The 27,396-nt window shown below is 59.2% G+C and overlaps 2 protein-coding genes across 2 annotated transcripts in view; both read left to right on the top strand.

Moving 5' to 3' along the window:
• Positions 1 to 9,099, top strand: part of SMARCC1 (SWI/SNF related, matrix associated, actin dependent regulator of chromatin subfamily c member 1) — a 50,720-nt gene extending 41,621 nt beyond the window's left edge. Inside the window, exons 25-27 of the mRNA XM_054390172.1 lie at positions 2,163 to 2,421; positions 6,400 to 6,567; positions 8,831 to 9,099. Coding sequence (XP_054246147.1) covers positions 2,163 to 2,421; positions 6,400 to 6,567; positions 8,831 to 8,916 — 513 coding nt within the window. The 3' untranslated portion in view covers positions 8,917 to 9,099. The remainder of the gene's footprint in view (positions 1 to 2,162; positions 2,422 to 6,399; positions 6,568 to 8,830) is intronic.
• Positions 9,100 to 16,203: 7,104 nt separating this feature from the next.
• CSPG5 (chondroitin sulfate proteoglycan 5) lies at positions 16,204 to 27,167 on the top strand. Its single transcript, XM_054389940.1, has 5 exons — positions 16,204 to 16,210; positions 17,240 to 18,527; positions 19,911 to 20,099; positions 21,349 to 21,421; positions 27,006 to 27,167. The coding sequence occupies exons 1-5, from the start codon at positions 16,204 to 16,206 to the stop codon at positions 27,165 to 27,167; spliced, it is 1,719 nt and encodes a 572-aa protein (XP_054245915.1).
• Positions 27,168 to 27,396: the final 229 nt, after the last annotated feature.

Raw genomic sequence — 27,396 nt, 5'->3', positions numbered from 1 at the left:
ACCTCCATGACCACTGGACTGTGTTTGGTGCCATGTCTGCACCTCTGGATGGAGGTGGAAGAAACTCCACCACCTCCCTGGGCAGCCTCACACCAAAGAGGTTGCTCCTCATAGAGCCAGATTGCATCAGGTTGGAAGGGACCCTTGGAGGTCATCTTGTCCAGCCCCCCTGCAGTGAGCAGGGACATCTTGAACTAGATCAGGTTGCTCAGGGCCTCAAGTGTGGCCTTCAGTGTCTCTGGAGATGGGGTCTGCCCCACCTGCTGATCTGGGAACAGGGCTGTAGGTTGTGTCCATACAGCTCCTGACACAGCTGCAGCAAGAGCCTGGGCCAGAACCAGGGAGTTGGGCTCTGCAGCAGTTTTGGAGCAGCTCATGTTGTAACTTGGCTTTATCTTTAGGCTGGACATGAGGAACAATTCCTTCCCCTTGGGGGCTGTCAAAGCCTGTCCCAGCTGCCCAGGGCAGTGGTGCAGTGCCCATCCCTGGAGGGGTTTCAGAGCCATGGAGCTGTGGTGCTGAGGGCCATGGTTTGGTGGTGCCCTGGCAGTGCAGGGTTAAGGGTTGGACTCCATGACCCCAAAGGTCTTTTCCAAGCAGAGCAATTCTGAGGCTCTCTGAAGGGAAGCTTTCACTGACTTCTGAGCACAGAGTGAGTTTTCAGGCACTGGATGCTGTTTGGAGATGCTGCTAAAGACTTTTTCAACCACAGCAGGACAGGGCACCTTGAAGAGAGCAAAGCAGGAGTGTGAAAGAGCACAAAAGGCCTGGAAGGAGCTGGGTGGAGCCATGCCTCTTGCCTAAGCCTTTGTTTGGGGTCATTTGCAGTAATTCTCCTGTGAGCTGGCTGCCACTGGTGGAATCTCTTTGCACACACCCACCATTACCCCCTTGGTGTCCCTGCCTCCTGGTTCCACCACCTCCTTCCCCCTAAAGTGTCAGACTGGTCAAGGAGAAAGGAGCCAGGGCACCATGACTAATGCCATTGTAGTCCCTTCAGGCATCAAACCAGCCCCCAGCAAGGAGCATGTTTTATTCATGAGGCTCCAGCCCCATCTGGTTGGGTGGCTGAATGTCTTCTCTGTAGTTTTCATCCCTGCTTTGTCAGCACTCAAAAGTGCTAACGCAAAGTCTTGGTGGGGCTTGGGGAGTTCAGGAGAACTTCTGCTGGGGGGAAGTCTCCTTGGCAACCTGCTTTTGTGGGGCTTCATCTGGAAATGCTGGTTCAGTGTTTGCAAACCACACAAAGTCACACAAAGCCATATGTCCAGCTGGCAAGAGAAGGAGAGGCAGGTTGTGGTGTCTTGGATCAGTCACATGGGGGAGGCTTCCCTGGCCAGGACATGGTCAGTCTAGAAATGGAGTCATGGAATCACAGAATTGCTTATCACAGAGGTGTTTAGGTTGGAAGAGACCTTTAAGCCTATGGAGTCCAACCACTAACCCAGCACTGCCAGGGCACCACCAAACCACAGCCCTCAGCACCACAGCCCTCAGCACCACAGCTCTGAAATCCCTTCCAGGGGTGGGGACTGCACCACTGCCCTGGGCAGCCTGGGACAGGCCTTGGCAGCCCTCAAGGGCAAGAAATTGTTCCTCATGTCCAACCTAAACCTCCCCTAGGGCAATTTGAGGCTGTTTCCTCTTGTCTTGTTCCTTGGGAGAAGAGCTCAACCCCCACCTGGCTCCAGCCTTCTTTCAGGGAGTTGGAGAGAGCAATGAGGTCTCCCCTCAGCCTCCTTTTCTCCAGACTCAATACCCCCAGCTCCCTCAGCTGCTCCTCCCCAGACCCTTCTCCAGGTTTGTTCCCCTTCTCTGGACCTGCTCCAGCCCTCAATGTTCTTCTCAGAGTGACAGGGTTGAAGGTGTTGCCCAGCCCAGAGGGACAATCCCTGTCCTGCTCCCTCTGGCCACACCACTGCTGATCCAAGGTGCAAGGCTGGCAGCTCTGCCCAGCTGCCATTGTGTGACTGGGAGGTTCTTTAGGACAGACCAAGGTGATTTCATCTCTTCCAGCTGGAAAAAGGTCCAACCCCTTCACCAAAACCTGCTGCAGATCAGACCTTTGGGTAGCAACCGGAGAGGTCTTTGGTGTGCAGAAGCATCCCTCAGGTGTGTGGTTTTGTAACCTCCCTTTGCCTTTCCCCCCTTGTCTTCCACAGCTGGAGCAGCAGAGGCAGCAGCTGCTGACAGAACGTCAGAACTTCCACATGGAGCAGCTGAAGTATGCTGAGCTAAGAGCTCGCCAGCAAATGGAGCAGCAGCACAGCCAAACCCCACAGCAGTCCCACCAGCACTCCAGTGGGCCTGGGATGAACCCCCTTGGGGCACCAGCACACCCAGGCCTATTGCCCCACCAGCAGCCCCCACCCTACCCCATGATGCACCACCAGATGCCACCACCTCACCCACCACAGCCAGGTAAGGGCTGGAAGGAGAATCACAGAGCCCCAGCATGGGAGGGGTGAGAAGGGACCTCTGGAGCTCAGCCAGCCCAACCCCTGCTAAAGCAGGGCACCCACAGCAGCTTGCCCAGGGGGGTTTGGAATCTCTCCACACAAGGAGACTCCACAACCTCTCTGGGCAGCCTGGGACAGGCCTCCAGCACCCTCACACCAAAGAAGTTTCTCCTCCTGTTCAGAAGGAACCTCCTGGGTTCCAACCTGTGTGCATTGTTCCGGTCTTATCTCTGGGCACCACCTGGCACCTTCCCCTGCACACCCACCCCCCAGATGTTGATAGACGTTGGTAAGATTCCCTCTCAGCCTTCTGCTCTCCAGACTGAACAGCCCCTGGTGCTCACCACAGAATGGTAGGGGTTGGAAGGGACCTCTGGAGATACTGAGCCCACCCCCACCCTGCCAAGGCAGGTTCCCCTGGAGAAGGTCACACAGGAGCACATCCTGCTCTGGACATGCAGTTTCCTGCTTCCTTTGGAGCAGTTTCCTCCCCTCCACGTTCTCAGCTTCCCTCCAGTACCTCTTCCCTGTCCCCAAGGTGGCCAGTTTCAGGAGGGCTGAACAGCACAGAGCCGTTCTTCATTCAGGTGTAAAGGTGTCAGTGGAGACCTGGAGAAGCTGCTGCCTGCTGCTGTGTCTGGCAGCTCTGTGGGAAGAACTGATCCATTCAGTTTGTGTTAGAGAGAAATCCCCAGCACTTGGCAGGGAGTGAGGAGCACCAGTGGGCAACCTTCCAAAAGAGCCCTGAGGGGAAGCTGGAGATGGAAATGCTCAGGCACAATTTCCTCTTCATCTGCCTGGCTTTAACTCCAGACTTTGCCTTGGTTCTCACTGATGCTTTCAAACAGATTTCTGACCCTAATAGTGTCTGAAAGTGGAGCTGTTGGTCAGCAGACATGAGGCAAACGCTGAGGCTGATGGTTGCAGAGTGAGTGACAAGGGCTGGAGGGCTGGTAGAGAACAGAGTGATGAAAGGATCTGGAGAGGCCTTTGCAAATAGAAGGGAGAAACCAAACTCCTGCTTTGGGCTTCTCTGGGATCAGCTCAGCACAGTCTCTGTGGAACAGTCAAGCTTTGTCCACAGCAATGTTCTTCAGCTTAGATGTCAGCCTCTGGACACTGCTGCTGAACATCTCCACTGAGGCTCAGTTTGTGCTCTCTGCCCCTTGTGCTGTCCCTGGGCACCACTGAGCAGAGTCTGGCCCCAGCCTCTTGCCCCCAATGCTCCCTTTAGCTCTTGCTGAGCATTGCTCAGCTCCCCTCTGGGGCTGTCTGGGCTGCCTGATATCTCAGTGGCTTGCACTGTGCTGTCACCTAAACATCTGCAGAGGTTCTCCAGTGAGGCTGGGCAGCTCCTGCCTCCTTAGGAGGATCTATTATTCAAGGGGCATGAATATTTGAAGGCTCCTGGTGCCACCCTGCAGAACATGTGTCCTTGCTGGCTTGATGAACCCAGCAGCTTCTCAACTAAGTGTCTTTGTTGTAGGGAAAGACTGGTGGACCCTCAGCCAGGAGGTGCTGTGGGTGTCAGGGCCCCAGGAAGCTGGCATGAAGCTGGGCTGGGAGGTGTCCAAGTCCACCAGCAGCGCCGGCTGAAGCGGTGCCGGAGGGGAGAGTGGCAGAAATGCAGTCTGCCAGGGGAGTGGAAATCCTGCCTCTCCCCTGAGAGCTGCTGCTGCTGCTGCTCAGCCTCTGCTGCTGATGAATTACTCACTGTCCTGGGCTGTGGAATTGTCTGCTGCAGCAGGTGGGCAGGGGACGTGCCCCAGGAAGGGATCTGCCCAAGGAGAGGATCTGCCCAAGGAGGGGACTGGGCTGGGAACTTGGTTAGAAGTAATCCTGGAGAAGAGCAGCTCCAGAGGGGAGTTGAGCAATGCTCAGCAAGAGCTAAAGGACCTGTGGGGTGCAAGAGGCTGGGGCTAGACTCTTATCAGTGGTGCCCAGGGACAGGACCAAGGGGCAGTGGGCACAAACTGGGTTCCTTCTGAACAGGAGGAGAACCTTCTTAGCTGTGAGGGTGCTGGAGGCCTGTCCCAGGATGCCCAGAGAGGTTGTGGAGTCTCCTTGTGTGGAGAGATTCCAAACGCTCCCTGGGCATTGTGCTCCTGGGCAAGCTGCTGTGGGTGCCCTGCTTTAGCAGAGTGTTGACTTGGAAGATCTCCAGGGAATCCTTCCAACCCCTACCATTTCTATGATTCTACAGCCAAACCAGCCCCCAAACCCTGCTAACCACCCAGTGCCCCTCAGGGAGCTGAGCTCGTGGAGGTGGAGGCTTGTTTTATAGAGATAAGCACCTGGGAGCCCCTTCAGGAGCTGCCCCTCCTCAGGCCCGGCAGAAGGTGAAGCTGCAGCTGGCAGCAGAACGCTTCAGAGCACACATTAGGAGATGTCTGCAGCCTCTGACAGGGGAAGGGTTTGGGTTTTTTCACTCTGCTGAACCTCATTCTAGTGGAATCTTTTGGCTTCATCTCTTCCTGAGGCTGCTGGTTTTCAGCTCTCCCCCTTATGTAGGTCACACTTCACATTCTTCTCCCTAGTATCAAGTGATAGAAGGAGAGGAAGTGGCCTGAAGTTGCACCAGGGAAGGGTTAGGTTGGATGTGAGGAACAATTTCTTGGCTGCAAGAGTGGTCAGGCATTGGAACAGGCTGCCCAGGGCGGTGGTGCAGTCACCATCCCTGCAGGTGGTGGCCATGGCACCTGGGGCCATGGTTTGATGGCCATGGTGGTGTTGGGTTGCTGGTTGGACTGGATGGCCTTAGAGGGCTTTTCCAACCTTAATGATTCTATGATTTGATGCTGGAGCTGCTGTCTTGAAGTGGTATCTCCTGTGAAGTGAATAAAAAGGTCAACCTCTAGAAACAGGACTTCTCCTTGCCATGGTGGTGAGAGTGATTTCCCCTGCCTTAGTCCCAGTTTGATTTGGTGGTGTTCAGCTTCAGCACTTTGGGATTCTGGTACCTGATGGGGTTGTTACTCTGTGAGTACCCTGAGCTAGTTACATAAAATCCCTGAATCCCAGCATGGAGGGGTTGGAAGGGACCTCTGGAGATCACCCAGTCCAACCCCTGCTCCAGCAGGGCACCCACAGCAGCTTGCCCAGCAGCACAATGCCCAGGGGGGGTTGGAATCTCTCCACACAAGGAGACTCCACAACCTCTCTGGGCAGCCTGGGACAGGCCTCCAGCACCCTCACACCAAAGAACTTTCTCCTCCTGTTCAGAAGGAACTTCTTGGGTTCCAGGTTGTGCCTCTGGTCCCTGGGCACCACTGACAAGAGTCTGGCCCCAGCCTCTTGCCCCCCATGGTGCCTTTAGCTCTTGCTGAGCACTGAGGTGAGACACAGCTCCCTGCCTGCTGGCTGTTTTCCTGGCTATACCTCTTGGGCCTTTGAGTGTGCAAAGTTAAATGTAATTGGATTATGCAAAATAATCTCTTCAATGAGGATTTAAAGCATCAATCAGCAAGTTGTAGATGCCTGAATCAGGTGTTCCCAACAGTTCCTTGCTGTGGCTGGAATGTGAAGGCCTCTAATACATGAGGAGGGCTCAGAGGAACCACACCAGAGCAAGACTTGACATGTTAGAAGTTCCTGGACAGTCCAGTTGTGAACTGCGTGATCTCAGTTCTCCGTTAGGAGAACCCCTAAGGAGCTCCCAGGCCAGCTCCATTTTCTGGTGACAGAGGCTGCCTGTTTCCATCCATTCCTGTGCTTTCATGTCTTGGCTTTGGGACCTGTGTGTCCTGTGGCTCCTGAAGGCCCATGTTGACTTTGGGAGGATGAAAAGCCATTTCCCCTACTCTTGGAGCATGGATGGAGTTGACTGTCATGCTCAAGACTCTTCTCACTGCTTGGGGAGCAGCTAGACTCTGCTTTTGCCTCTGGTCACCTCCCAGCCCTATGTGAGTCTCATGATTGTGTCTCTTTGGTGCTCTTGCAGGTCAGATGCCAGGCCCTGGGTCGATGATACCTGGACAGCCCATGCCAGGCAGGATGATGCCAGCCAACATCCATCCTGCTGGTGGTGGTCCCCCTCCACCTGGCATGTCACCCATGTCAGGAAATCTGATTGGACCTCGTGTTCCTCTGGCAGCTCCAAATGGCATGTGTAAGTGGATCCCCCCAGAGAGCCTCAGTGTCACAGAGTCAGCATGGAACAGATCCCCCCAGAGAGCCTCAGTGTCACAGAGGTGACCAGGGTGGGTGGGAAGGGACCCTCAAGCTCAGCCAGTTGCTCCCCCCTGCCATGGGCAGGGACACCTCCCAGCAGCCCAGGCTGCTCCAGGCCTTGTCCAACCTGTCCTGCACCCCCCAGGCAGGGCCCAGCCAGCTGCTGTGGCTTTGCTGTCGCTTGCCTTGTTGCTGGAGAAGTCATTGTAGTTGAATCCCTTTTCTCTGGGATCTGTTGGCAGCCAAATGCTGCTGCCAGAGGTGTGCTTGAAGCTCTAAGTGCTTGTCTGCCCTCCAGGCACCAAACACTCTCCATTGCCCTGTGTTTTATTTATACCATCCTTTATTGTGTTCCTCCTGACACCCAGGCTCAGAGGTCATCCTCACAAACCTCTCCTGACTGAGCCTGGAAGAGAGAAAGGGAATGCACGGGAGAGGTTCAGGAATTCATTTGCAACTAAAATCCTTCAGTAGTTTTCAGGATGGGATTGAGATCAACAATAGTTTGTAGGAAAGGGAGCTCTGTGAAGGTAGGAAAACTCTTTAGGAAGAAGCAGAAGGGATTTGGGGAACCTTCCTTGCATGGTCTAAATACCTCCAGCTCTGAAAACAGAGTCCTGGAGCCAGAGATTGGAAAAGACCTTAAAGATTCACAGAGTGCCTTGAGTTGGAAGGGACCTTCAAGATCATCCAGTTCCATCCCCCTGCCATGGGCAGGGACCCCTCTCACCAGCCCAGGTCACTCAAGGCCTCATCCAGCCTGGCCTTGAACACCTCCACGGAGGAGGCAGCCACAACCTCCCTGGGCAGCCTGTTCCAGCATCTCCCCACCCTCACTGTTAAGATGATCTTGAAGGTCCCTTCCTACTGCAGCCATTCTGTGGTTTCAAGGTGGTGACACCAATGAGATGGTTACTTCTACCAATCTATGACAGCTTCATCCAGCCTGATCTGAAGCACTTCCAGGGCTAGAGTCTCCACAGCTTCTCTGGGCAACCCTTTCCAGTGTCTCATCACCCTCACAGTTAAAGAACCACTTCCTAATGTCCAACCTAAACCTACCCTGCTCTAGTTCCAAACCCCTGCCCCATTCTGCTGCTATTTTAGCTCAGATGTTTGCTCCTCTGCTGCTCCAGCTTTCCTTAGCTTCCCTTCCCTTTTTTCTGAGCCTCTACCCCTGGGAATGTCTTCTGTCAGGTTCTATTCCTGCTTCCTCTCTTCCCTTCTCTTCATCTGTGGTGTGGGTTTTTTTCTCCCCTACTGCACAAGTCAGTCATGTTCCATTAGCATCTCCTCCCTCGCCTTTTGTAGCCTCCCTTTCTCTCCTCCTCCTCCCTGCAGCTCTGGATTCCTCTCCTCTAACCTCTATCCCCTGAAGAGCAGCTCTGTGTGTGGAAAGTCCTTTGTTCCACCTGTTCTGAGAGGCAGGAGATGACAAATGCTCATCCCAGCTCTGAAAGGTGCTTGGTGTGAGCTTTGCCAGCTCCTGAGCTGCACACCTGGCATCCCTCTGGGAAAATGGGGAGGTCCTCCCTCTCCTTCCAGTGCATGGTGATGGAAAAGCACAGTGCCACCTGCCATGGAGCTTGAGAGGGAGCTTGAGGGCCAGAGAAGCCACAGTCATGGCCATTTCTGGGGCCAGTCCTTGCTCTGTGCCCCTCACCCACTGCTCTCCCTGTGGGTTTGCCTGAAAGGGTTCTGCAGCACAGCCTGAGGACTACAGTGAAGGACTTCTGAGGTAACTAATGTTAGCCTGCAGAAGAGGAGGCTGAGGGGAGACCTTCTGGCTCTCTGCAGCTCCCTGAAGGAGGTTGGAGCCAGGTGGGGTTGGTCTCTTCTCCCTAGGAACAAGTGACAGGACAAGAAGAAATAGCCTCAGGGTGCCTCAGGGGAGGTTTAGGTTGGACAATAGAAGAAACTTCTTCACTGAAGGGTTCTCAGGCACTGGCCCAGGCTGCCCAGGGAGGTGGTTGAATGCCCATCCCTGGAGATGTTTCAAAGAGGCAGAGATGTGGTGCTGAGGCCATGGTTCAGCCCCAGCCTTGGCAGGCGTAGATCAGAGTTGGACTTGATGACCTTCCAGGGCTCTTCCAACCAAATGATTCTGTGTCATGCAACACCTGGGTGTGGGGTTGGGTTCCTTTCCCCTCTCCAGCCCTTCCTGGGCTCCTCCTCACTGTGTCTGTGCTCTTTTCTTGCAGATCCCCCTCCTGCACAGCCACCTCCACCAGCAGAAGGGGTGACCCCACCTCCAGCTGGAGCTCCACCAGCTTCAGCTGCTCCCTAAGCAGTCAAGGAAGAAGAAGGAACTTCTACAGCAACATAGTGGTGACCAAAAATGAATTCCTTAGTTCCCTTCTGTTCCCCTGGGAGGTCTTTTTCACCTCCCCTTGTCCTGCCCCAGCTGTGGATGTGCAGCCACACAGAGCACATCTGTAGAGTGTCCTCTCCCCACCACTCCCAACCTTGGCAGCACTTGGCATTCCTTTGGGAAAGCTTTGGATCCAAGATGCCAGTAGTGCCTCCATGTTGCTGGTGGCAAGTCCTCTATGCTTTGGTCTGCTTGCCTTTCAGACTCTGGTTTCTTCCATCTTGGTGTTTTGAGCCTTGGGTTCTCCTGGGGAGGATTAAAACCCCCAAGTCCTGGAGGTGGAGGCATCATCTGAGCCTTAGGGCATGGCACATGGTCACCCCCACCTCTGGTTTAGCATTTTGGGTTCTCTGGGAAGAGCAAAGCATCAAGATGAGATTCCAAACCAGTGTTTGAGCAGAGAAGGAAAACCAAGGCCTGCTGCAGCCCAGAAGATCACCACAGATCACTAAGGACAAGCAGCCAGGTCCTGGGGCTGCCTCCCTAACTTATTAAGGAAAGAAAAAATAATCCTGATCCAGTGGGAATCAAGCCAGGAGTGAAGCAATTGGAATGAAACCACTCAATGGTAGGAGTTTTCTTGCTCCAGTTTTTTTAATCCTTTCTTCTGCCTTGGAAGGTGGTAGTTGGATCTTCTCCCTCTGAGTAGTTTTTGGTGCAGTAGCCAAGTGAGGAATAAACCCTTGGTTTGTAGTCCCTCTTTTTGGAGCATATCCTTTGTACTTTGGAGAATGAAACAAAACACACAAAAAAGGAGTAGAGGATAGTGAGGAAGTGCCAGGGTCTTAGCTTGGGTTGGCATGGCTGGGATGTGACACCACAACTACCTCCTGTGGGCAGCTGAGCTGGGCAGAGCCAGCAACCAGGGGACAACTCACCCATCCCCTTGCACCCACTGAGCCCCAGCAGCCTTGGGGGGGTGGAGGGGGATGGAGCAGCTTCAGCAGGGGAGATCTGGGAGTCTGAGGGAGCCCTACCAGTGTGGGTCTGCTGGTGGAGACCTCCAGATGGTCAGAACCTGCTTGTTGGCTCCTCCTTACCACTGCAAAAAGTCCTTTGCTGCCTGTGGTTTGGGTTCTCTGCCTCTTGCTGATGGAAGGGTGGCTCTGGTGGTTTCCTTGCCCAAGGGCTGAAGCCAGCAGTCTTGCCCCAAGCCTTACTCACAGGGTGGCTTTCAGTGACCCAAGCGCAAGGTGCTGCTTTGAGGCTTGACCAGAGAGACCTTTCCCAAATGATCTGAAACCCACAGAACCACTTACCCCAGCTGGAAGAAGAGGGGGGGAAAAAAGGATTTGCTCTGAAGAGCGCTCAGGTGGCTGTCCCCTCACAGTGTGACCACTTGGTCCCTGCTCAGCTCCTGAGGGTGCCTGAGCCTGCAGTGACCATTGCTGAGCTGCCCCCAGCCTGTGTCAGCTCAGCCCCCCTCCTGCCAGCTGCTTCCCACCACCAAGCTCTCCCAAGCCACAGTGCCTAGCAGAGCAAGGTCAGGACCTGCCTGCCTTCCACCTCCCACTTCACAAACTTCATTTCCCTCCAAGGTGACCTTTTTCTTTCCCCCCCCCACCTCCAGGGGTTCTGGGGTGAGCATGAGATGTTCTGGGTTGGGTTAGAATAACCTCAGGTTCGTTTTTAGCTTGAGATCAACTTCTCCAGGCTCCAGATGGAGACTTGAGGATGTTTGGGTTTGTGGGTTTTTTTTTTTTTTTTTTTACTGTCCTAGCCATGGTCCTCCTGGGTCCCCCCAGTTCTCTCCTGTTGTGTTTCTGCCCTCTTTCCACCTGAGCCCATGTTGGGGGCTGCTCTGCAAAGCAGGCCCTCAGGTTTGTGAAATAAAAGCAACAAAAAAAACTTGGTTTTTGTACAAAACCCTGATGCCCCTTGGTCTGGAGTCTCCTTTCCACCTCCCTGCCCCTTGTGGGATCCACCTGAGAAGTTGGGGAGAGGAGAAGAAGCTCTTGAGGGGGATTCATCTTGACTAAAGTGGAGGAAACACAAAGTCTGAGCACTGGGCCCCCAGCACACGAGAGGCATGGATCTGCTGGAGCAGGACCAGAGCAGGCCGCAAAGGTGAGTACAGGGCTGGAGAACCTCTACAGGGACAGGCCCAGAGAGTTGGGGGTGCACAGCCTCAAGAGGAGAAGGCTCCAGGGAGACCTCAGAGCTGCATTTCAGTACCTGAAGGGGCTCCAGGAGAACTGGGGAGAGACTGTTCAGAAGGGACTGTGGGGATAGAGCAAGGGGCAAGGGTTTGGAACTGGAGCAGGGCAGAGTTAGGTTGGACAACAGGAGGAAGTTCTGCACAGTGAGGCTGCACAGGGTTGTGGTTGAGGCCCCATCCCTGCAGACATTCAGGATCAAACTGGATGTGGCCTTTTTGGTCTTTCCAACCAAGACTCTGCTCTGGGGCAGCTTAGGCTGGGCTGTCTGGGCAGTAATTGGGAGTGGAGGTCTAGGTGCAGTCTGGGACCACACTTCTGATGTGTGGATGTTAGCTGGCCCCAGCCTGGGGCTCGAGGGAGCAGATTGACTCTTCCCAGCTGTGTGATGTGCAGACCAGAAAAGCTTGAGGGCAGGTTCAGGCCAGGGCTCTTCTGAAGTGGCTCAATTCCCCTCCAGGACTGCAGGGGTCATTTGAGACCAAGATGTCATTGAGGCCAGCAGAAGGTTCCTGCTCGGTGCTGAGCCCATTTGCTTTATCCAAAAGCAAACCTGATCAGCCCCACTGCTGGAGGCTTTGCATCTTCATCAGCATGGGCTGATGCTGCCAGAGATGTGGCCTGCAGCTTCCTTTTCTTGGCAGGAGGAGCACTGGGGCCGTGGAGCAGGGAGGGGACCAGATGCTCCCAGCTGCTGCCTCCAGTCCTAATAATATCTCCTGCTCCTGTGTCCTGCCTGGAGCTTCCAGCTCCACCATGTTGTTCCTCAGGAGCTGCACTTCTCTTGGCTTCCTGCCTCAATGGAAGCCTCCAAAGGAGTTGGGCACTGGAGCAAGGCTGCCCAGGGAGGTGGTGGAGTCCCCACCCCTGGAGGTGTTTGGGTGAGGTGCTGAGGGGTGTGGGAGATGTTAGGTTATGGTGGGACTCGGTCTTAAGGTCTTCTCCAAGCAGCTGATCCTGTGGTTCAAAAAGTGCCCTTCAGGACCCCTGAATGTTGGGGTGTCCCAGAAGGAGCTGGGATGTCCCAGTGGGTAAGTGTAAAGCTCCATCCCTGAGCTGTTCTCATGAGAAGCTTCAATCCAAAGGATGTCAAGGCTGGAAAAGCTCCTGGAGGATAATGGAGCTGGGACAGCCCTGATGGATGTCACCAGCCCCCAGTGCCCATCCCACAGACTGATCCCTCCCCAAAACCCAGGGGGGTGGCAGTGTGGGCCTGGGAGACCTGGCACCAGCTGGTCCCTTGCCCAGCTCTCCAGGAGCTGTATCCCTCCTGGTCTGCACCAGCTCCTGCCTGGCAATGTCTCCTGCCTCTGGAGCCTCCAACTGCTGCTGGAGGTCACAGCTCAGGGACCCTTTCCAGCAGCCCTGGGAGCTCCAAGGTGTCTTCTGGAGGCTGCTGTGGGAAACCTCAGGGTGAGGAGTTGGAAGTTTTTTGTCCCAGGGGTCTGGGTGCAGCCTGGTGGGGTCCTGGTTGGGGGAGACATTGTTGGAGGTGATTCCCAACCCCCTGAGGAGGGTCAGGAGCCCAGGCTGAGCCAGTCCTGTCCATCTGGCTCTCCCCATGGGGTCCCTGATCCTCATCTAAGCTGTCCCCTCACCCAGCTGGGTGCCAGAGCAGATCAGGCCCCAGCTGCTCTAAGGGACAGGGAGGGGTGGGGAGATGCCACTGTGGGGCTGCCCCATGGCTGCTGGAACACTGCAGGAGCTGCCAGCTGGGATGGCCTGGGATATGGAGCTGAGCAGTGGTGAGACACTCAGGTGATGGTTCCACTCCCTGCCACCTTCCCTGCTCCTGCATTGTCCCCACTTGTTCCCCAGCTTCGGGGCACAGCTGGAGTCCAGTGCATGCTCTGGGCTGGGGGAGGCTCCAAAGTGCACCCCCCCAGCTGGGTGTCCCTCTGCCGTCTCCTGCTGCCCCTCCTCTCCGGGAAGCAGCAGCTCCCACGGAGGGTGGAGAGACCTTCAGCTGCTACCCACCCAGCCTGGCTTCTGGGCTGGCCTGAGCTGGAGCCACTGGGCTGGGTGCACCGCGGGGGGAAGGTGTTTGAGGAGCTCAGGGCTCTTCCTATGGGAAGGTGGTGGGCAGGGAAGTGTGCTGGGATGGAAGGCAGCAGCCTCCTACCAGGGTTCCTCATGGATCCCAGGGGATCCCAAGGCAAGATCCCTCCTTCGCTGCACTGGCAGGGACCCAGAAGAGGGACCCCCCAGTCCCAGGCAGTGCGTGGGATCCCGGTGGGATCCCAATGGCTCTTCCCAGCCTCTCTCCCCCCTCCCAGCCGTGTCCCCCCGGCCACCCCGGGGGCCCCTTGTCGGTCCCCTTGGAAACCATGCCCGGGACGCCCGGGGAATGCTGAGCAGGGGCAGCCCCCTGGGAGCAGGCACAGAGAGGAGCTTGTTCCCAGTGCGGTTGCAGGGGGGAGTGGAGACCCCCCCAGCCCCAGCAGCCCCCCCGACCCCGTTCACCCAGTGCCACCAGTATGGCCTCGGTGATGGCTGCACGGCCGGGGGAGTGTCAGCACTGAGCTGCAGGGGTCCCACGCAGGGGTTGGGGGCCATCAAAGGGAGTCCTCCAGGAGCACCTGCTGCTTTCTGGGGTGTGGGGGTTGGGTGTGGGATAGAGGTGCGATTTGGGATGTGGATTGTGGGGGGTGAGATCTGGGATTTGGGATGTGGATTGTGGGGGGTGAGATCTGGGATTTGGGACGTGGATTGTGGGGGGTGAGATCTGGGATTTGGGATGTAGATTATGGGATGTGGGATGCAGGGTGGGGGATCCTGGATGCAGGATGCAGAAGCAGCCATGGCCAACATTCCTGGGCTGTGGCTGGAGGACACAGGGGTGACCTTGGGAAGCTTCTGTTCACACCAGCCCCTGGGGGACAAAGGTGTCCTTGGGGTGAACAGGGCAGGAGACAGGGGACTGGCAGGGACAGCAAAGGGTGGGTCCAAGCTGACACCTCCCCTCCCCCCAGCAGAACCCGGGGTGTCCTCACACACGTGGCTGTCTCCTCCCCAAAGCCACGACATCCCCTGCAGAGGTGGGGACTGGGGGTGCTCGTGGGCTGGGTGCCCCCCTCCCTCAGTGCCACCTGCAGGATTGGGGTGCCACCCCTGCTGCGTGGCTTCGGGCAGGACAGAGTGGAGCCGGAGGCCAGGGAGGAGTCCGGGAGGTGGCAGTCGCTGCCTGCCCGCTGCCTGCCCGCAGCCCCCCTGGCTCACCCTCAGCCCCATTTCCAGGCCGGTCACGTCCGTGTGGCTTCTCCCAGCTCTTCCCATGCTCCATCTCCAGCTGCTGTGGCAGCTCGGTGCCCCCAGTCCCTGCCTGCACCCTACCCCCACCCCCTTGCCCTCACCCCTTGCCTGCACCCCCTGCCCAGTTCAGGATGGTTCATGGATGGTCTGTCCCCCATCTGTCCCAGTGCTCAGGGGGTGGGGGTCCTGATACTGGTGCCGGATGGGCCACCCATGCAGGAGCAGTTTGGGTTGGGGGGGAGAGGGGGCACTGAGGGCTGCTGGTGCCAGGGGGGGATGTTGGGGCAGGGATGTCCCAGGGCAAGGGGGTCGTGTCCGTCCCCCGCGCCCCCCATTGCGGGAGCAGTTTTAGGTGAGAGTCAGCGAGGGGTCCTAGTGCTGGGGTGTTGCTTGGGGGGACCCGATGTGCTGTCTGGAGGGTTCTAGGTGCTAGGGTGGGGTCCCGGTACTACCTGGGGTTCCCGGTGCTACCGGGGTGGGGTCGGATAATGTCTGGGCGTTCCCGGTGTTGCCTGGGGGGTCCCTCGGCATTACCGGGGCGTGCGGATGCTGCCTTGGGGTTCCCTTTTGCTACCGGGAGGGAGGAGAGGGGGGGTTGTCTCCGGCGCTACTTGGGGGGGGCAGGGGCTTCCGATGTTGCCGAGGGGTTCCCGATGCTACCAGGGGGGTCCCGGCGGTGCCGTCGCTGTCCCTAGCCCCGCGGGCGGGGCCGGTAGCTGCCGCCCGCCCCCAGCCCTGCCCGGCCCGGCCCCCCCCTCCCCCCCATCCCCCCCGGTACGGAGCCGGAGCAGCGGCGGCGGCGGCTGCGGGGCGCGGGTGGAGGCGCTGCCGGTCCCGGTGGCGGTGGCGGTGGCGGCCCCGGTCCGATGCCGCCATGGCCCCCGCGGCTGCCCGGCCCCGCGCCGCCCTCGCCATCGTCCTGCTGCTGCCGCTCGGAGCCCTCGGTACGGACCGGCGGTGTCGGGGAGGGGGAACGCGGGATGGGGCCGCATCCTGCAGCGGGGCCGCGCCCGGGGGCACTGGGAAAACGGATCCCGGCGGGGGGGCGGGGGCCGAGCACCTGTAGGAGGGCGGAAGGGGGGATGGTTCCCGGGGCAAACACGGATCCCCGGTGCGGGGGGAGCTCGGTGGTCCTCGGTAGGGGCTGCGTTCCTCTGCAGGAGCCGGGGGAGATCCCCTTGTGAGGGGGCTGGATCCTTTTGGGGGAGCTGGATCATTGCGGCGAGGGGATCCCACTGCAGGGAGCTACAGCCTCTGTCAGGGCGGGATTGTTCCCCTCGCCGGGGTCTGGATTCCCTTTTAGAGGGGTGAGTCCCCTTGGAAGGGGGCTGGTTTCCTTTGCCGGGTGCTGGATTCCATTTTAGGGGGGCTGGATCCCCTTGGAAGGGGACTGGATCCCATTGCAGAGGGCTGAAGCCTCTTGCAGGGTGGGCTGGATCTCTTTGCCGGGGGGTGGATCCCTTTTTGGGGTTCTGGATCTCCTTGTGTGAAGTGAGTCCATCTGCAGGAGACAGAGGAGGGCTGGATCCCTTTGCCGGCTGCTGAATCTCCTTTTGGAGGGGCTGGATCCCATTGTAGGGGGCTGAATCTCCTTTTGGAGGGGCTGGATCCCTTGTGGGGGGCTGGATCATCCCTTGGTGGGGCTGGTTTCCCATGCTGGGAGGGATCTTGGATCCTGTTGCAGGGAGATGGACTGCCTTTACGCGTGGGGTGCATCTGCAGGGCTGGATCCCCTTGCTAGGGACTGGATCTCCTTGGCGGGGTCTGGGTCCCTCCGGGGGCGGGGCTGGACCCCATGATGTGTACGGGGGGCATCTGCAGCAGCCTGAGGTGGGCTGGATCTCCTTGCCGGGGCTGGATTCCCTTGCAGAGGGAAGGTTGGATCCTGTTGCAGGAGACTGGTTCCCTCTGTGTACTGGGTGCAGCTGCAGGAACCAGAGTGGGGATGGATTCCCTTGCAGGGGATGGATCCTCTTGTGATTATGGGGTGCACTTGAAGGAACCAAAGAGGGCTGGATCCGCTTCTGAGAAGGCTGGATTCCATTGCAGGGCGGTGGGTGTGTGTGGGGTGGATCCACAGCTAAGGGGGCTGGATCCTCTTGTGATTGTGTGGGGTACTCACAGGAACCAGAAAAGGGCTGGATCCCGTTGCAAGGGGGTGGATCCCCTTGCAAAGGAGGTGGATCCAGCTGTGTGTACAGGGTGCACTTGCAGGAAACAGAGGAGGGCTGGAGCCCCTTGCGAGCGACAGTGGAGGTGTTTTGGTGGGGGTGGGTCCTGAGGCAGGGGGCTGGATCCCTTTGTAGGGAGGACTGGATTTGTTTGGGGGCAGTGTGGATCCTTTGTAGGGGGTAGAATTCCCTTGCAGGGGGAACTAGATCCCTTTGCAGGGTCTAGATCACTTTGCAAAGCGGGGTTGGACATGTTGGGGGGGTTGGGCTGGATCCATTTGCAGGGGGCTGGATGCTCTCTTAGTGGGCACTGGATCCCCCTGTAAGGGCAGTTAGAGGATGTGGCCAGGGGCAGCTTAGCTGGGGGGAGGGCTATGTCACACTGGGGGGGTTGCAGAGCTGGCAGGGTCATGCCTGGGGCTGTTGCAGATGCGGGGGGGACCCTGGAGCTGGGGATGCTGCAGCATTTGTCCCTTTGGTCCCCAGGAGGGGCTGTAAAAGACTCAGGATGCAGCCCCACCCCCACAAGTCCTTATCATGATGGGTGCAAGGTTGAGCGGGTGGGGAGCCACCAGGACCCCACACACACAAGGCCAGCAAAGCCTTCCCAGGGTGTGGGGGGCACGTCTGACACCTTTTTTCCTTCTTGTCCCTCTCTAGCATCCAAGTGGTCCCCCCAAAACGCCAGCAAGGCTGAGGGCAGAGCCTGGGAGGGTTCCCTGGGGAGCAGCCCCCCAAGATGGGACCCAGCGAGCAGAGATCCCCTGGGGGGACCCAGCAACAGCACCAGCCCTGGGGGAGTCACAACGAGCGGCGAACCCCCAGCAGGACCCCAACTAGACCCTCCCGGGGGGGACGCGGCCACCACCACGGACCCAGCGATGGCGGAGGGGTGCGCAGGGTGCGCCGGGGAGGGCGATGCCAGCGCTCTGCCCCCAAGGATGGAGGATGGGCAGGCTGCCGTCACCTGGCCCGGTGATGGGGGGACGGTGCCGGTGGCCCTGGGCAGCCCCGAGGAGCCGGGGAGCGGGGAACGGCACACACGAGCCTCCCTGCCCAGCCCGGGGGGCTTCGGGGAGCTCACAGCCGCCCCACCGAGCCCCCCTAGCTCTCAGCTTGCCACCGACTCGGCCGAACCCGACCTGCTGCTGACGGCGGGGGGCTCGGCCGCCCCGCGGACCCCCGTGCTGGCCGACCCCAGCCTTGTGCCAGGTGCCGCGGGGGACTCGGGGCGTCCCCCAGAGCTTTGGGGGGCCACGTCCAGCCCGGCCTCAGCGCAGGGGGCCCGCGGCCGGACGGATCTGACCTGGCTGGAGCAGCCCATCACCGTCACCCCGGGCCCGGCAGAGCGGCCGGTTGATCGGACGGCGTCCGAGATCATCGACGTCGACTACTACGACCTGTTCGAAGGCGGAGAGGGACTCGGGGGCTTCCCCGGGGGCAGCCGGGGGGCAGCCGGCTCGGCACGGCGGCGGGAGCCGGAGGAGGCGGCCACGCCGTGGGCCCTCCATGAGCTCTACGACGACTTCACGCCCTTCGACGAGGCCGATTTCTACCCCACCACCTCCTTCTACGCCGATGGGGACGAGGACGAAGAGCTGGAGGAGGATGAGGAGGAAGACCTGGAGGAGGAGGAAGATGGGCTGGAGGATGAGAATGGTTACCGGCCTTCCGCCTCGGCCGTGCCCGGCGTCCAGCCGGCTCCACGGGAGCCCCGACCCACTGGCCGCCGAGACATGGCACCGCTGCATCCCTCGGGGGTGACGGGGGTCAGCCCCACGGCGCGGGCACGGCCCGGGGAGCGGGGCCGGGCGGAGAACGGCAGCGAGTGCCCGAGCGGCTACGTGAGGCACAACAGCTCCTGCCGCTCCCTCTGCGACCTCGTCCCCAGCTACTGCCACAACGGCGGCCAGTGCTATCTGGTGGAGAGCCACGGGGCCTTCTGCCGGTAAGGGCCGGGGGCACCGGGTGTCCCGGGGAGACGAGGGCTGCATGCAGGTGCTCCTCATCCCGGTGCACCCCATCCCTGTGCTCTCGGACTCTGTCTACCCCATTCCTGGGCTCACCATCCTTCATGCACCCCAATTCCTGGGTTCTCCATCCTTCATCCCCCTTCCTGGCCATGGGTACCTAGTTCCCAGCCTGTCTATCCTAATGCACCCTGTCCCTGGGTTCCTCAGCTCCATGCATCCCATCCATGGGCTTTCTGTCTCCATGCACCCCATTCCCAGGCTCTCCACCCTCCTTCACGCACCCCAATCCAGCTTCTCCATTTCCCACACATCTCATTCCAGATCCTACATCCTTTGTGCACCTCGTTCCCAACATCTCTCTCTCACACACCCCATTCCCAGTCTCTCCATACCCTGCTCCCCATTCCTAGTTTCTCCATTCTCCATAAACCCCATTCCCAGTCACTCCACCCCCTATCCCCCATTCCCAGCCTCTCCATCCCCTGCAGCCCACCCGGGTCCCTTTTACCCCTCATCCCCACCCCGCTGGGAGCCGGGAGGGGGTTTCCCTGCCCCCCACGCGGCGGCTGGGCAGGAATTAGGTCAGGGGCAGGCAGGCAGAGCTGCGGAGCCTCGGCGCTAATCGGTCCCGGCAGATTGTGCCCGGGGAGGGCTCTGCCGGCTGTGCCCAACGGCTCGGCACGCGGCGCAGGGCTGGCACTGAGCCCACCCGCACGGGGAGCAGAGCACGGGGGTGGGTGACATGGCAGGGCTGTCCCCAGCCACATCACCAGTGGCCGCCCTGATGGGTTCAAGCAGGGCTGTGAGAGGGGGGTGTGGAGGTTGTGCATCACCTAGGAGGGACCCCATCTCCACTCCTGGCGTGCCCACTGTCACCCAGCTCACTTGGCCCCAGCGTTTGGGGGTGTCACCCCTCTCAGAGTGGCCCTTGGGTGTGTCCCCAGTCTCAGCCCCCATCATCTGAGGGAGGTGCTGAGTGTGTGAAGATGGTGGTGCTGGTCTCATGTCAGTGGTGTCCAGGAACAGCACAAGGGGCAATGGGCACAAACTGGAACCCAGGAGGTTCCTTCTGAATAGGAGGAGAAAGTTCTTTGGGGTGAGGGTGCTGGAGGCCTGTCCCAGGCTGCCCAGAGAGGTTGTGGAGTCTCCTTGTGTGGAGAGATTGCAAATCCCCCCTGGGCATTGTGCTCCTGGGCAAGCTGCTGTGGGTGCCCTGCTTTAGCAGGGAGTGTTGGATGCTCTCCAGAGGTCCCTTCCAACCCCTACCACACTGGGATTTTTACAGCTGTGTCACCCCCCAGGGACAGTCTGTGGGACAGTTTTGGGGGGGAAGGTGCCTAACGGTGTGCCCCTGGCAGGTGCAACACGCAGGACTACACCTGGCACAAGGGGACACGCTGCGAGGCCATCGTCACCGACTTCCAGGTGCTGTGCGTGGCCGTGGGCTCGGCCGCCCTGGTGGTGCTGCTGCTCTTCATGCTCACTGTCTTCTTTGCCAAGAAGCTCTACCTGCTCAAAACGGAGAACAGCAAACTGCGCAAGACCAAGTGAGTGCCCCCAGGACAAGGGCTGGCAGCCCTCAGACCCTCCGCAGCCCCGCAAGCTGTCCCCACCCCCTCCGAGGTGGCACCTCAGTAGCTGCAGTGCTTTGGGTGGTCTCAACCCCTGGGCTGGATGTGGTCCCATCCCTATGTGGTGTCATCAGGAACCCCTCCCCCCCCCCCCCCCCGAGTGCTGATGGGGACAAGCGCTGCCAGGGCAGGGTTGGCATCTCTCAAACTGTCGTCAGCCCCTCTAAGGTGGCACCTCGGTAGCTGCAGTGCTTTGGGTGGTCTCAAACCCTGAGCTGGATGTGGTTCTGTCTTTGCATGATGTCATCAGGACCCCCCCAGTGCTGATGGGGACACGGTGGTGATGGGTGGTGGGAAAGCTCCCGAGGTGGGGCCGTGGCTTGTGGCTCCTGCTCCACACTTAATCCTTTTAAGCTGCTCCTGGCTGGCACCAGTCAATCTGCTGTGCTGGGAGCTGGGGCCACCAGCTGGGCTCCTGCCCAGAGCCGCCGGAGATGGTCCCCACTGTGTCCCTGGGCACAGGGCTTGGAGGGGGTAACAAGCTTGGGGTCACCCCCTGCCTGCCCTAGCTATTGCTGCCCATCTCTCCGGAGCTGAGGAGGAGAATGTCCTCCCAGTCTGAGTCCCTAATGAGCTGTTAATTAGTGTCTGTAAGTGCCAAGTGTAATTAGCAGCCAAACTGGTGCCAGCCCATGGGGCTCCCTCTCGGGTCCTGGGAGCCTGCGGCTCCTGCTTGCCCTGGGCTGCCCTCACTGCCCCCACTGCCCCAGCCCCCCAGAGCTGCAGGCTTTTAGCTCCCCCAGATACCAGAGTTGGGAGTATTTACCCCAACCCCCCAAATCTGGGTGCATTTCCCCCCCGCCCCCCAAAATACCAAAGCTGGGTGCATTAAGCTCCAGAACCCCAGAGCTGGGGGCATTTGTCCCCAAAATGCCAGATCTGGGGACATTTAGCCCCAAACCTTCATCCTCGGGGACATTTAACCCTAAATCTCCATCCCTGGGGACATTTAAACCCAAACCTCCATCCCTGGGGACATTTAGCCCTAGATGTCCCTGCCTGGGGTCATTCAGCCCAAATACCTCCCAGATCTGGGAACATTTATTCCCAAAACCTTCACCCTGAGGACATTTGCCTTCTCAACACCCCAAAACAAAGCCAGAGGTGCCAGGGGTACTGGGTGGCATCCCTGGTCTGACTGCCATGCTCTCCTGTGCCCCCGCAGATACCGCACCCCGTCCGAGCTGCACAACGACAACTTCTCCCTCTCCACCATCGCTGAGGGCTCCCATCCAAACGTAAGGAGGCTGCATGGCACTGTCCCCTCAGCCCACTTGCTGGCCTGCTCTTGGCCCTCTGTCACATAATGTCTCATCTGTCCCCCTCACCCGTGGTCCTGGGGGTTGGCATCACCACTGGATCCTCCCTGCCCCCCTTCCCACCCCACCATGACCACACCTCTGTCCCCAACCCACCATGAACAGCACTCACTCTGTCCCCACCCCACCATGAACAGCACTCACTCTGTCCCCACCCCACCATGACCACCCCTCTGTCCCCACCCCACCATGACCACCACTCTGTTCCCTCTTCTGTTGGGTCCTGCTGTGTCTCATCCTACCCAATTAACCCAAACTAGAGCCAAGCAAGGGTGGTCAGTGTCACCCCATTGTCCCCCTGTCCTCATCCCCTCCTGCCTGCATGGCTCCCCAAGGAGCTGCCTGGTGGCTTTGGCTCTGCACAAGGGTGGCAGAGGTGGCCATGCTGGCATGTTCATGGAGGGGACAGCCAGTGTGAAGTGGCTCTGGCCCCTGGGGCCAGATGCTCCCTCTTTGGGGCACTGCTGGGGCAGGACCAGAGGAGCATCTCTGGGGCATCACTGGGGCGTGACTAGGCAGGACCAGCAGATGAGGAGGGTGAAAGACACCAGGATGCTGCTGGTGTGGTCAGGATATGGCCACCCTGGGCTGCTCTCCCAGCCTGGGCTGCTCTCCCACCCTCGTCTTTCAACCCAGAGAGAAGCAAAGGGCTTTGCAGAGCGGGCACCGGAGGAGGAGCAGCTTAGGTCTCCCTAGCCCCTGCCGTCCCCACCGCCGCCTGTCCCCATCTGCTGGCCACATCTAGCAGCCAGAGCCTCTGCCCTGGCCCAGCCACCCTGGCAGGAGGCTCCTGGAGCTGGCTGACTCCCTGCTGCAGAGAGGAGGAACCTTGAGATGAAGTTGGTACTGCTCCTCACCATCTCTCTGGGCTCGGACCCACTCCTCGTCCCCTCTGGCACGCAGAGGGCTGGGGCCTGCGGTGACACATGGTGCCTGGGATGCAGCATGAGGAGGAGGAGGAGGGCGAGGAGGTCACAGCAGGGCTCACACCCCAGGCAAGGTGCTTCTGGGGTGCAGCCCCTCTGTTGAGTGAGGAGGTTGGGTGCCCCCACAGAGGTGCCCACCTCGTGGGGTTTGCCATGGAGCCGCCGGTGTGACCCTGGACCAGCCAGGCACTACTCAGCAGGTTGCTGCCCAGAAGATGGAGGTTTCCCAGCCTTATGTGAACCAGCTCATCCATCTGTCACTTGCCACATGGGTGGCACCAACATGATGCCAATGTGTTCCTCACCACCACAGCCCACCCTGCCCTCACAGCCCCCCACCCCAGGGCTCCTCCTGCACCACCAGGACTGTCCGGGAACAGACATGACCCAGCGCAGCCGGAGGCCAGGGCTGCTTTCCCCACGGATGCAGGACAGACCTGGTGCACAGCCCAGCCCCAGGGCAGAGATGGTGCCAGCAGCCATGGGGGGATGTTGGGAGAGGCCTCCCGAGCTGGGCTGGTAGCAGGGCAGGGGGAGCTGTACACTAATGAACTGCAATAAACCCAACCCTTGGGCCCCCTGCCCAGCCCTGTCCTGCTTGTCCTGGCCATGAGGAGCTGAGCCAGGCTGGGAATGGGCCGAGGAACTGGGGGGTGGTGGGGCAGGGTGGAGGGTGTGATGCCTCCCGTGGATGGAGCAGCTCCTGGGTGCTGTTGGTGAGCGGCTTTGGGTGCTGGAGGGGTCATGGGCTGGGGAAGAGCAGCAAGGCAGCATAGCCTGGCTGGAGCTGCTCACCTGCCAGCTGCCAGGGTGCTTGAGCTTTCTGATCCCTCTGTGTGCAGATGTGTGTGCAGAGGGGACAGGGCATCTGTGTGTGCAGAGGGGACAGGGCATCTGTGTGTGCACAGGGGACAGGACATGTGTGTGTGCAGAGGGGACAGGACATCTGTGTGTGCAGAGGGGACAGGACATGTGTGTGTGCAGAGGGGACAGGGCATCTGTGTGTGCAGAGGGGACAGGACATCTGTGTGTGCAGAGGGGACAGGACATGTGTGTGTGCAGAGGGGACAGGGCATCTGTGTGTGTGCAGAGGGGACAGGGCATCTGTGTGTGCAGAGGGGACAGGACATGTGTGTGTGCAGAGGGGACAGGACATCTGTGTGTGCACAGGGGACAGGACATGTGTGTGTGCAGAGGGGACAGGGCATCTGTGTGTGCAGAGGGGACAGGACATGTGTGTGTGCAGAGGGGACAGGGCATCTGTGTGTGTGCAGAGGGGACAGGACATGTGTGTGTGCAGAGGGGACAGGACATGTGTGTGTGCAGAGGGGACAGGACATGTGTGTGTGCAGAGGGGACAGGGCATCTGTGTGTGCAGAGGGGACAGGACATGTGTGTGTGCACAGGGGACAGGGCATCTGTGTGTGCAGAGGGGACAGGACATGTGTGTGTGCAGAGGGGACAGGGCATCTGTGTGTGCAGAGGGGACAGGACATGTGTGTGTGCAGAGGGGACAGGGCATCTGTGTGTGCACAGGGGACAGGGCATCTGTGTGTGCAGAGGGGACAGGGCATGTGTGTGTGCAGAGGGGACAGGACATGTGTGTGTGCAGAGGGGACAGGGCATCTGTGTGTGCAGAGGGGACAGGACATGTGTGTGTGCAGAGGGGACAGGACATGTGTGTGTGCACAGGGGACAGGACATCTGTGTGTGCACAGGGGACAGGACATGTGTGTGTGCAGAGGGGACAGGGCATCTGTGTGTGCAGAGGGGACAGGACATGTGTGTGTGCAGAGGGGACAGGGCATCTGTGTGTGCAGAGGGGACAGGACATGTGTGTGTGCAGAGGGGACAGGACATCTGTGTGTGCAGAGGGGACAGGGCATGTGTGTGTGCAGAGGGGACAGGACATGTGTGTGTGCAGAGGGGACAGGACATCTGTGTGTGCAGAGGGGACAGGACATGTGTGTGTGCAGAGGGGACAGGGCATGTGTGTGTGCAGAGGGGACAGGCATGTGTGTGTGCACAGGGACAGGCATGTGTGTGTGCAGAGGGACAGGACTGTGTGTGTGCACAGGGACAGGACATGTGTGTGTGCAGAGGGGACAGGACATGTGTGTGTGCACAGGGGACAGGACATCTGTGTGTGCAGAGGGGACAGGACATGTGTGTGTGCAGAGGGGACAGGGCATCTGTGTGTGCAGAGGGGACAGGGCATGTGTGTGTGCAGAGGGGACAGGGCATGTGTGTGTGCACAGGGGACAGGGCATGTGTGTGTGCAGAGGGGACAGGACATGTGTGTGTGCACAGGGGACAGGACATGTGTGTGTGCAGAGGGGACAGGACATGTGTGTGTGCACAGGGGACAGGACATCTGTGTGTGCAGAGGGGACAGGACATGTGTGTGTGCACAGGGGACAGGACATGTGTGTGTGCAGAGGGGACAGGACATGTGTGTGCAGAGGGGACAGGACATGTGTGTGTGCACAGGGGACAGGACATGTGTGTGTGCAGAGGGGACAGGACATGTGTGTGTGCACAGGGGACAGGACATCTGTGTGTGCAGAGGGGACAGGACATGTGTGTGTGCAGAGGGGACAGGGCATCTGTGTGTGCAGAGGGGACAGGACATCTGTGTGTGCAGAGGGGACAGGGCATGTGTGTGTGCAGAGGGGACAGGGCATCTGTGTGTGCAGAGGGGACAGGACATGTGTGTGTGCAGAGGGGACAGGGCATCTGTGTGTGCAGAGGGGACAGGACATCTGTGTGTGCAGAGGGGACAGGGCATGTGTGTGTGCAGAGGGGACAGGGCATCTGTGTGTGCAGAGGGGACAGGACATGTGTGTGTGCAGAGGGGACAGGACATGTGTGTGTGCAGAGGGGACAGGACATGTGTGTGTGCAGAGGGGACAGGGCATGTGTGTGTGCAGAGGGGACAGGACATGTGTGTGTGCAGAGGGGACAGGACATGTGTGTGTGCAGAGGGGACAGGGCATCTGTGTGTGTGCAGAGGGGACAGGGCATCTGTGTGTGCAGAGGGGACAGGACATGTGTGTGTGCACAGGGGACAGGACATGTGTGTGTGCAGAGGGGACAGGGCATGTGTGTGTGCAGAGGGGACAGGACATTTGTGTGTGCAGAGGGGACAGGGCATGTGTGTGTGCAGAGGGGACAGGACATCTGTGTGTGCAGAGGGGACAGGGCATGTGTGTGTGCAGAGGGGACAGGACATGTGTGTGTGCAGAGGGGACAGGGCATCTGTGTGTGCAGAGGGGACAGGACATGTGTGTGTGCACAGGGGACAGGACATCTGTGTGTGCACAGGGGACAGGGCATGTGTGTGTGCAGAGGGGACAGGACATGTGTGTGTGCAGAGGGGACAGGACATTTGTGTGTGCAGAGGGGACAGGACATGTGTGTGTGCAGAGGGGACAGGGCATGTGTGTGTGCACAGGGGACAGGACATCTGTGTGTGCAGAGGGGACAGGACATGTGTGTGTGCAGAGGGGACAGGGCATGTGTGTGTGCAGAGGGGACAGGACATGTGTGTGTGCAGAGGGGACAGGGCATGTGTGTGTGCAGAGGGGACAGGACATCTGTGTGTGCAGAGGGGACAGGACATGTGTGTGTGCAGAGGGGACAGGGCATCTGTGTGTGCAGAGGGGACAGGACATCTGTGTGTGCAGAGGGGACAGGACATGTGTGTGTGCAGAGGGGACAGGGCATCTGTGTGTGCAGAGGGGACAGGGCATCTGTGTGTGCAGAGGGGACAGGACATGTGTGTGTGCAGAGCCAGGGAGTGCCCAGGTGGCCAAGAAGGCTGCCAGCATCCTGGCTTGGGTCAGCAATAGTGTGGCCTGCAGGAGCAGGGCAGGTATCATCCCCCTGGACTGGGCACTGGTGAGGGGAATCATACACCTCCAGCTGTGGTGCTGAGGGCCATGGTTTGGTGGTGCTCTGGCAGTGCTGGTTCATGGTTGGACTTTATGATCTTAAAGATCTCTTCCAACCCAAACTATTCTCTGGATCTGTTCCTGTCTGCACAGCCCTGCCCCTGGGGGTCAGGATGCTGGGTTGCCTGCAGGGACACTGGTGCCTCCACCCAGTCACCCACTCATTGCAAGTGTCCCCCCTGGAAGAGTCATCTTCTGACCCTCCCCAGCTTGGAGAAGAGGGGTTTCCAGGAGACCTTAGAGCAGCCTTCCAGTAACTGCAGAGGGATACAGGAGAGCTGGGGAGGGACTGTTCATAAGGGCTTGTGGTGACAGGATGAGGGGCAATGGTTTGAAACTAGAGCAGGGTGGGTTTAGGTTGGATGTTAGGAAGTTCTTCACTCTGGGGGTGGTGAGACACTGGAATGGGTTGCCCAGAGAAGCTGTGGATGCCTCATCCCTGGCAGTGTTTGAGCCCAAGCTGGAGGAGGCTTTGAGCAACCTGCTCTGGTGGGAGGTGTCCCTGCCCATGGCAGGGGTTTGGATCTCGATGATCTTCAAGGTCCCTTCCACCCCAAACCACTCTGTGACTCTATGCTTCTACATCATGGTCCTTTCCTGACCCTCCCCCATCTCTCCTAGCAGGACGACCCCAGCGCTCCCCACAAGTTGCAGGACTCCCTGAAATCCTGCCTGAAGGACGAGGAGCCCTTTAACATCCACAACTCCACGTCCCCCAAGCACGACGGCGGCAAAGGGGAGCAGGACGCCGGTGACCTGAACTGCCTGCAGAACAACCTGACGTGAGCAGGGGGTGGGAGAAGGAAGGAGGCGAGCGGGAGCCTGGCCCTCGCCAGCCCCCTCAGCTCCTCTCTCCTCCCCACTCAGTCTCTTGGGTTTTTTTCCCCCTCTCCTCCCTCTCCCCCCTGCCCCCGCTCCCTGGCATGCTTTTGGTGTGTTTTGTACAGACGAAAAGAAAACAAACAAACAAACCAAACAAAATTGGTGGCGAGTCCTTCCAAGGCTGAAGGCTCCG

This window comes from Indicator indicator, chromosome 20, assembly GCF_027791375.1.
Source record: "Indicator indicator isolate 239-I01 chromosome 20, UM_Iind_1.1, whole genome shotgun sequence".
NCBI classification, from domain to species: domain Eukaryota; kingdom Metazoa; phylum Chordata; class Aves; order Piciformes; family Indicatoridae; genus Indicator; species Indicator indicator.
This window is presented reverse-complemented; position numbering and strand designations above follow the sequence as displayed.

Excerpts from the sequence above, each read along its gene's own strand:
- CSPG5 (XM_054389940.1), top strand. Across the intron at positions 18,528-19,910 it reads AGCCACGGGGCCTTCTGCCG|GTGCAACACGCAGGACTACA; the intron begins GTAAGGGCCGGG and ends TGCCCCTGGCAG. Across the intron at positions 21,422-27,005 it reads CTGAGGGCTCCCATCCAAAC|GACGACCCCAGCGCTCCCCA; the intron begins GTAAGGAGGCTG and ends CTCTCCTAGCAG.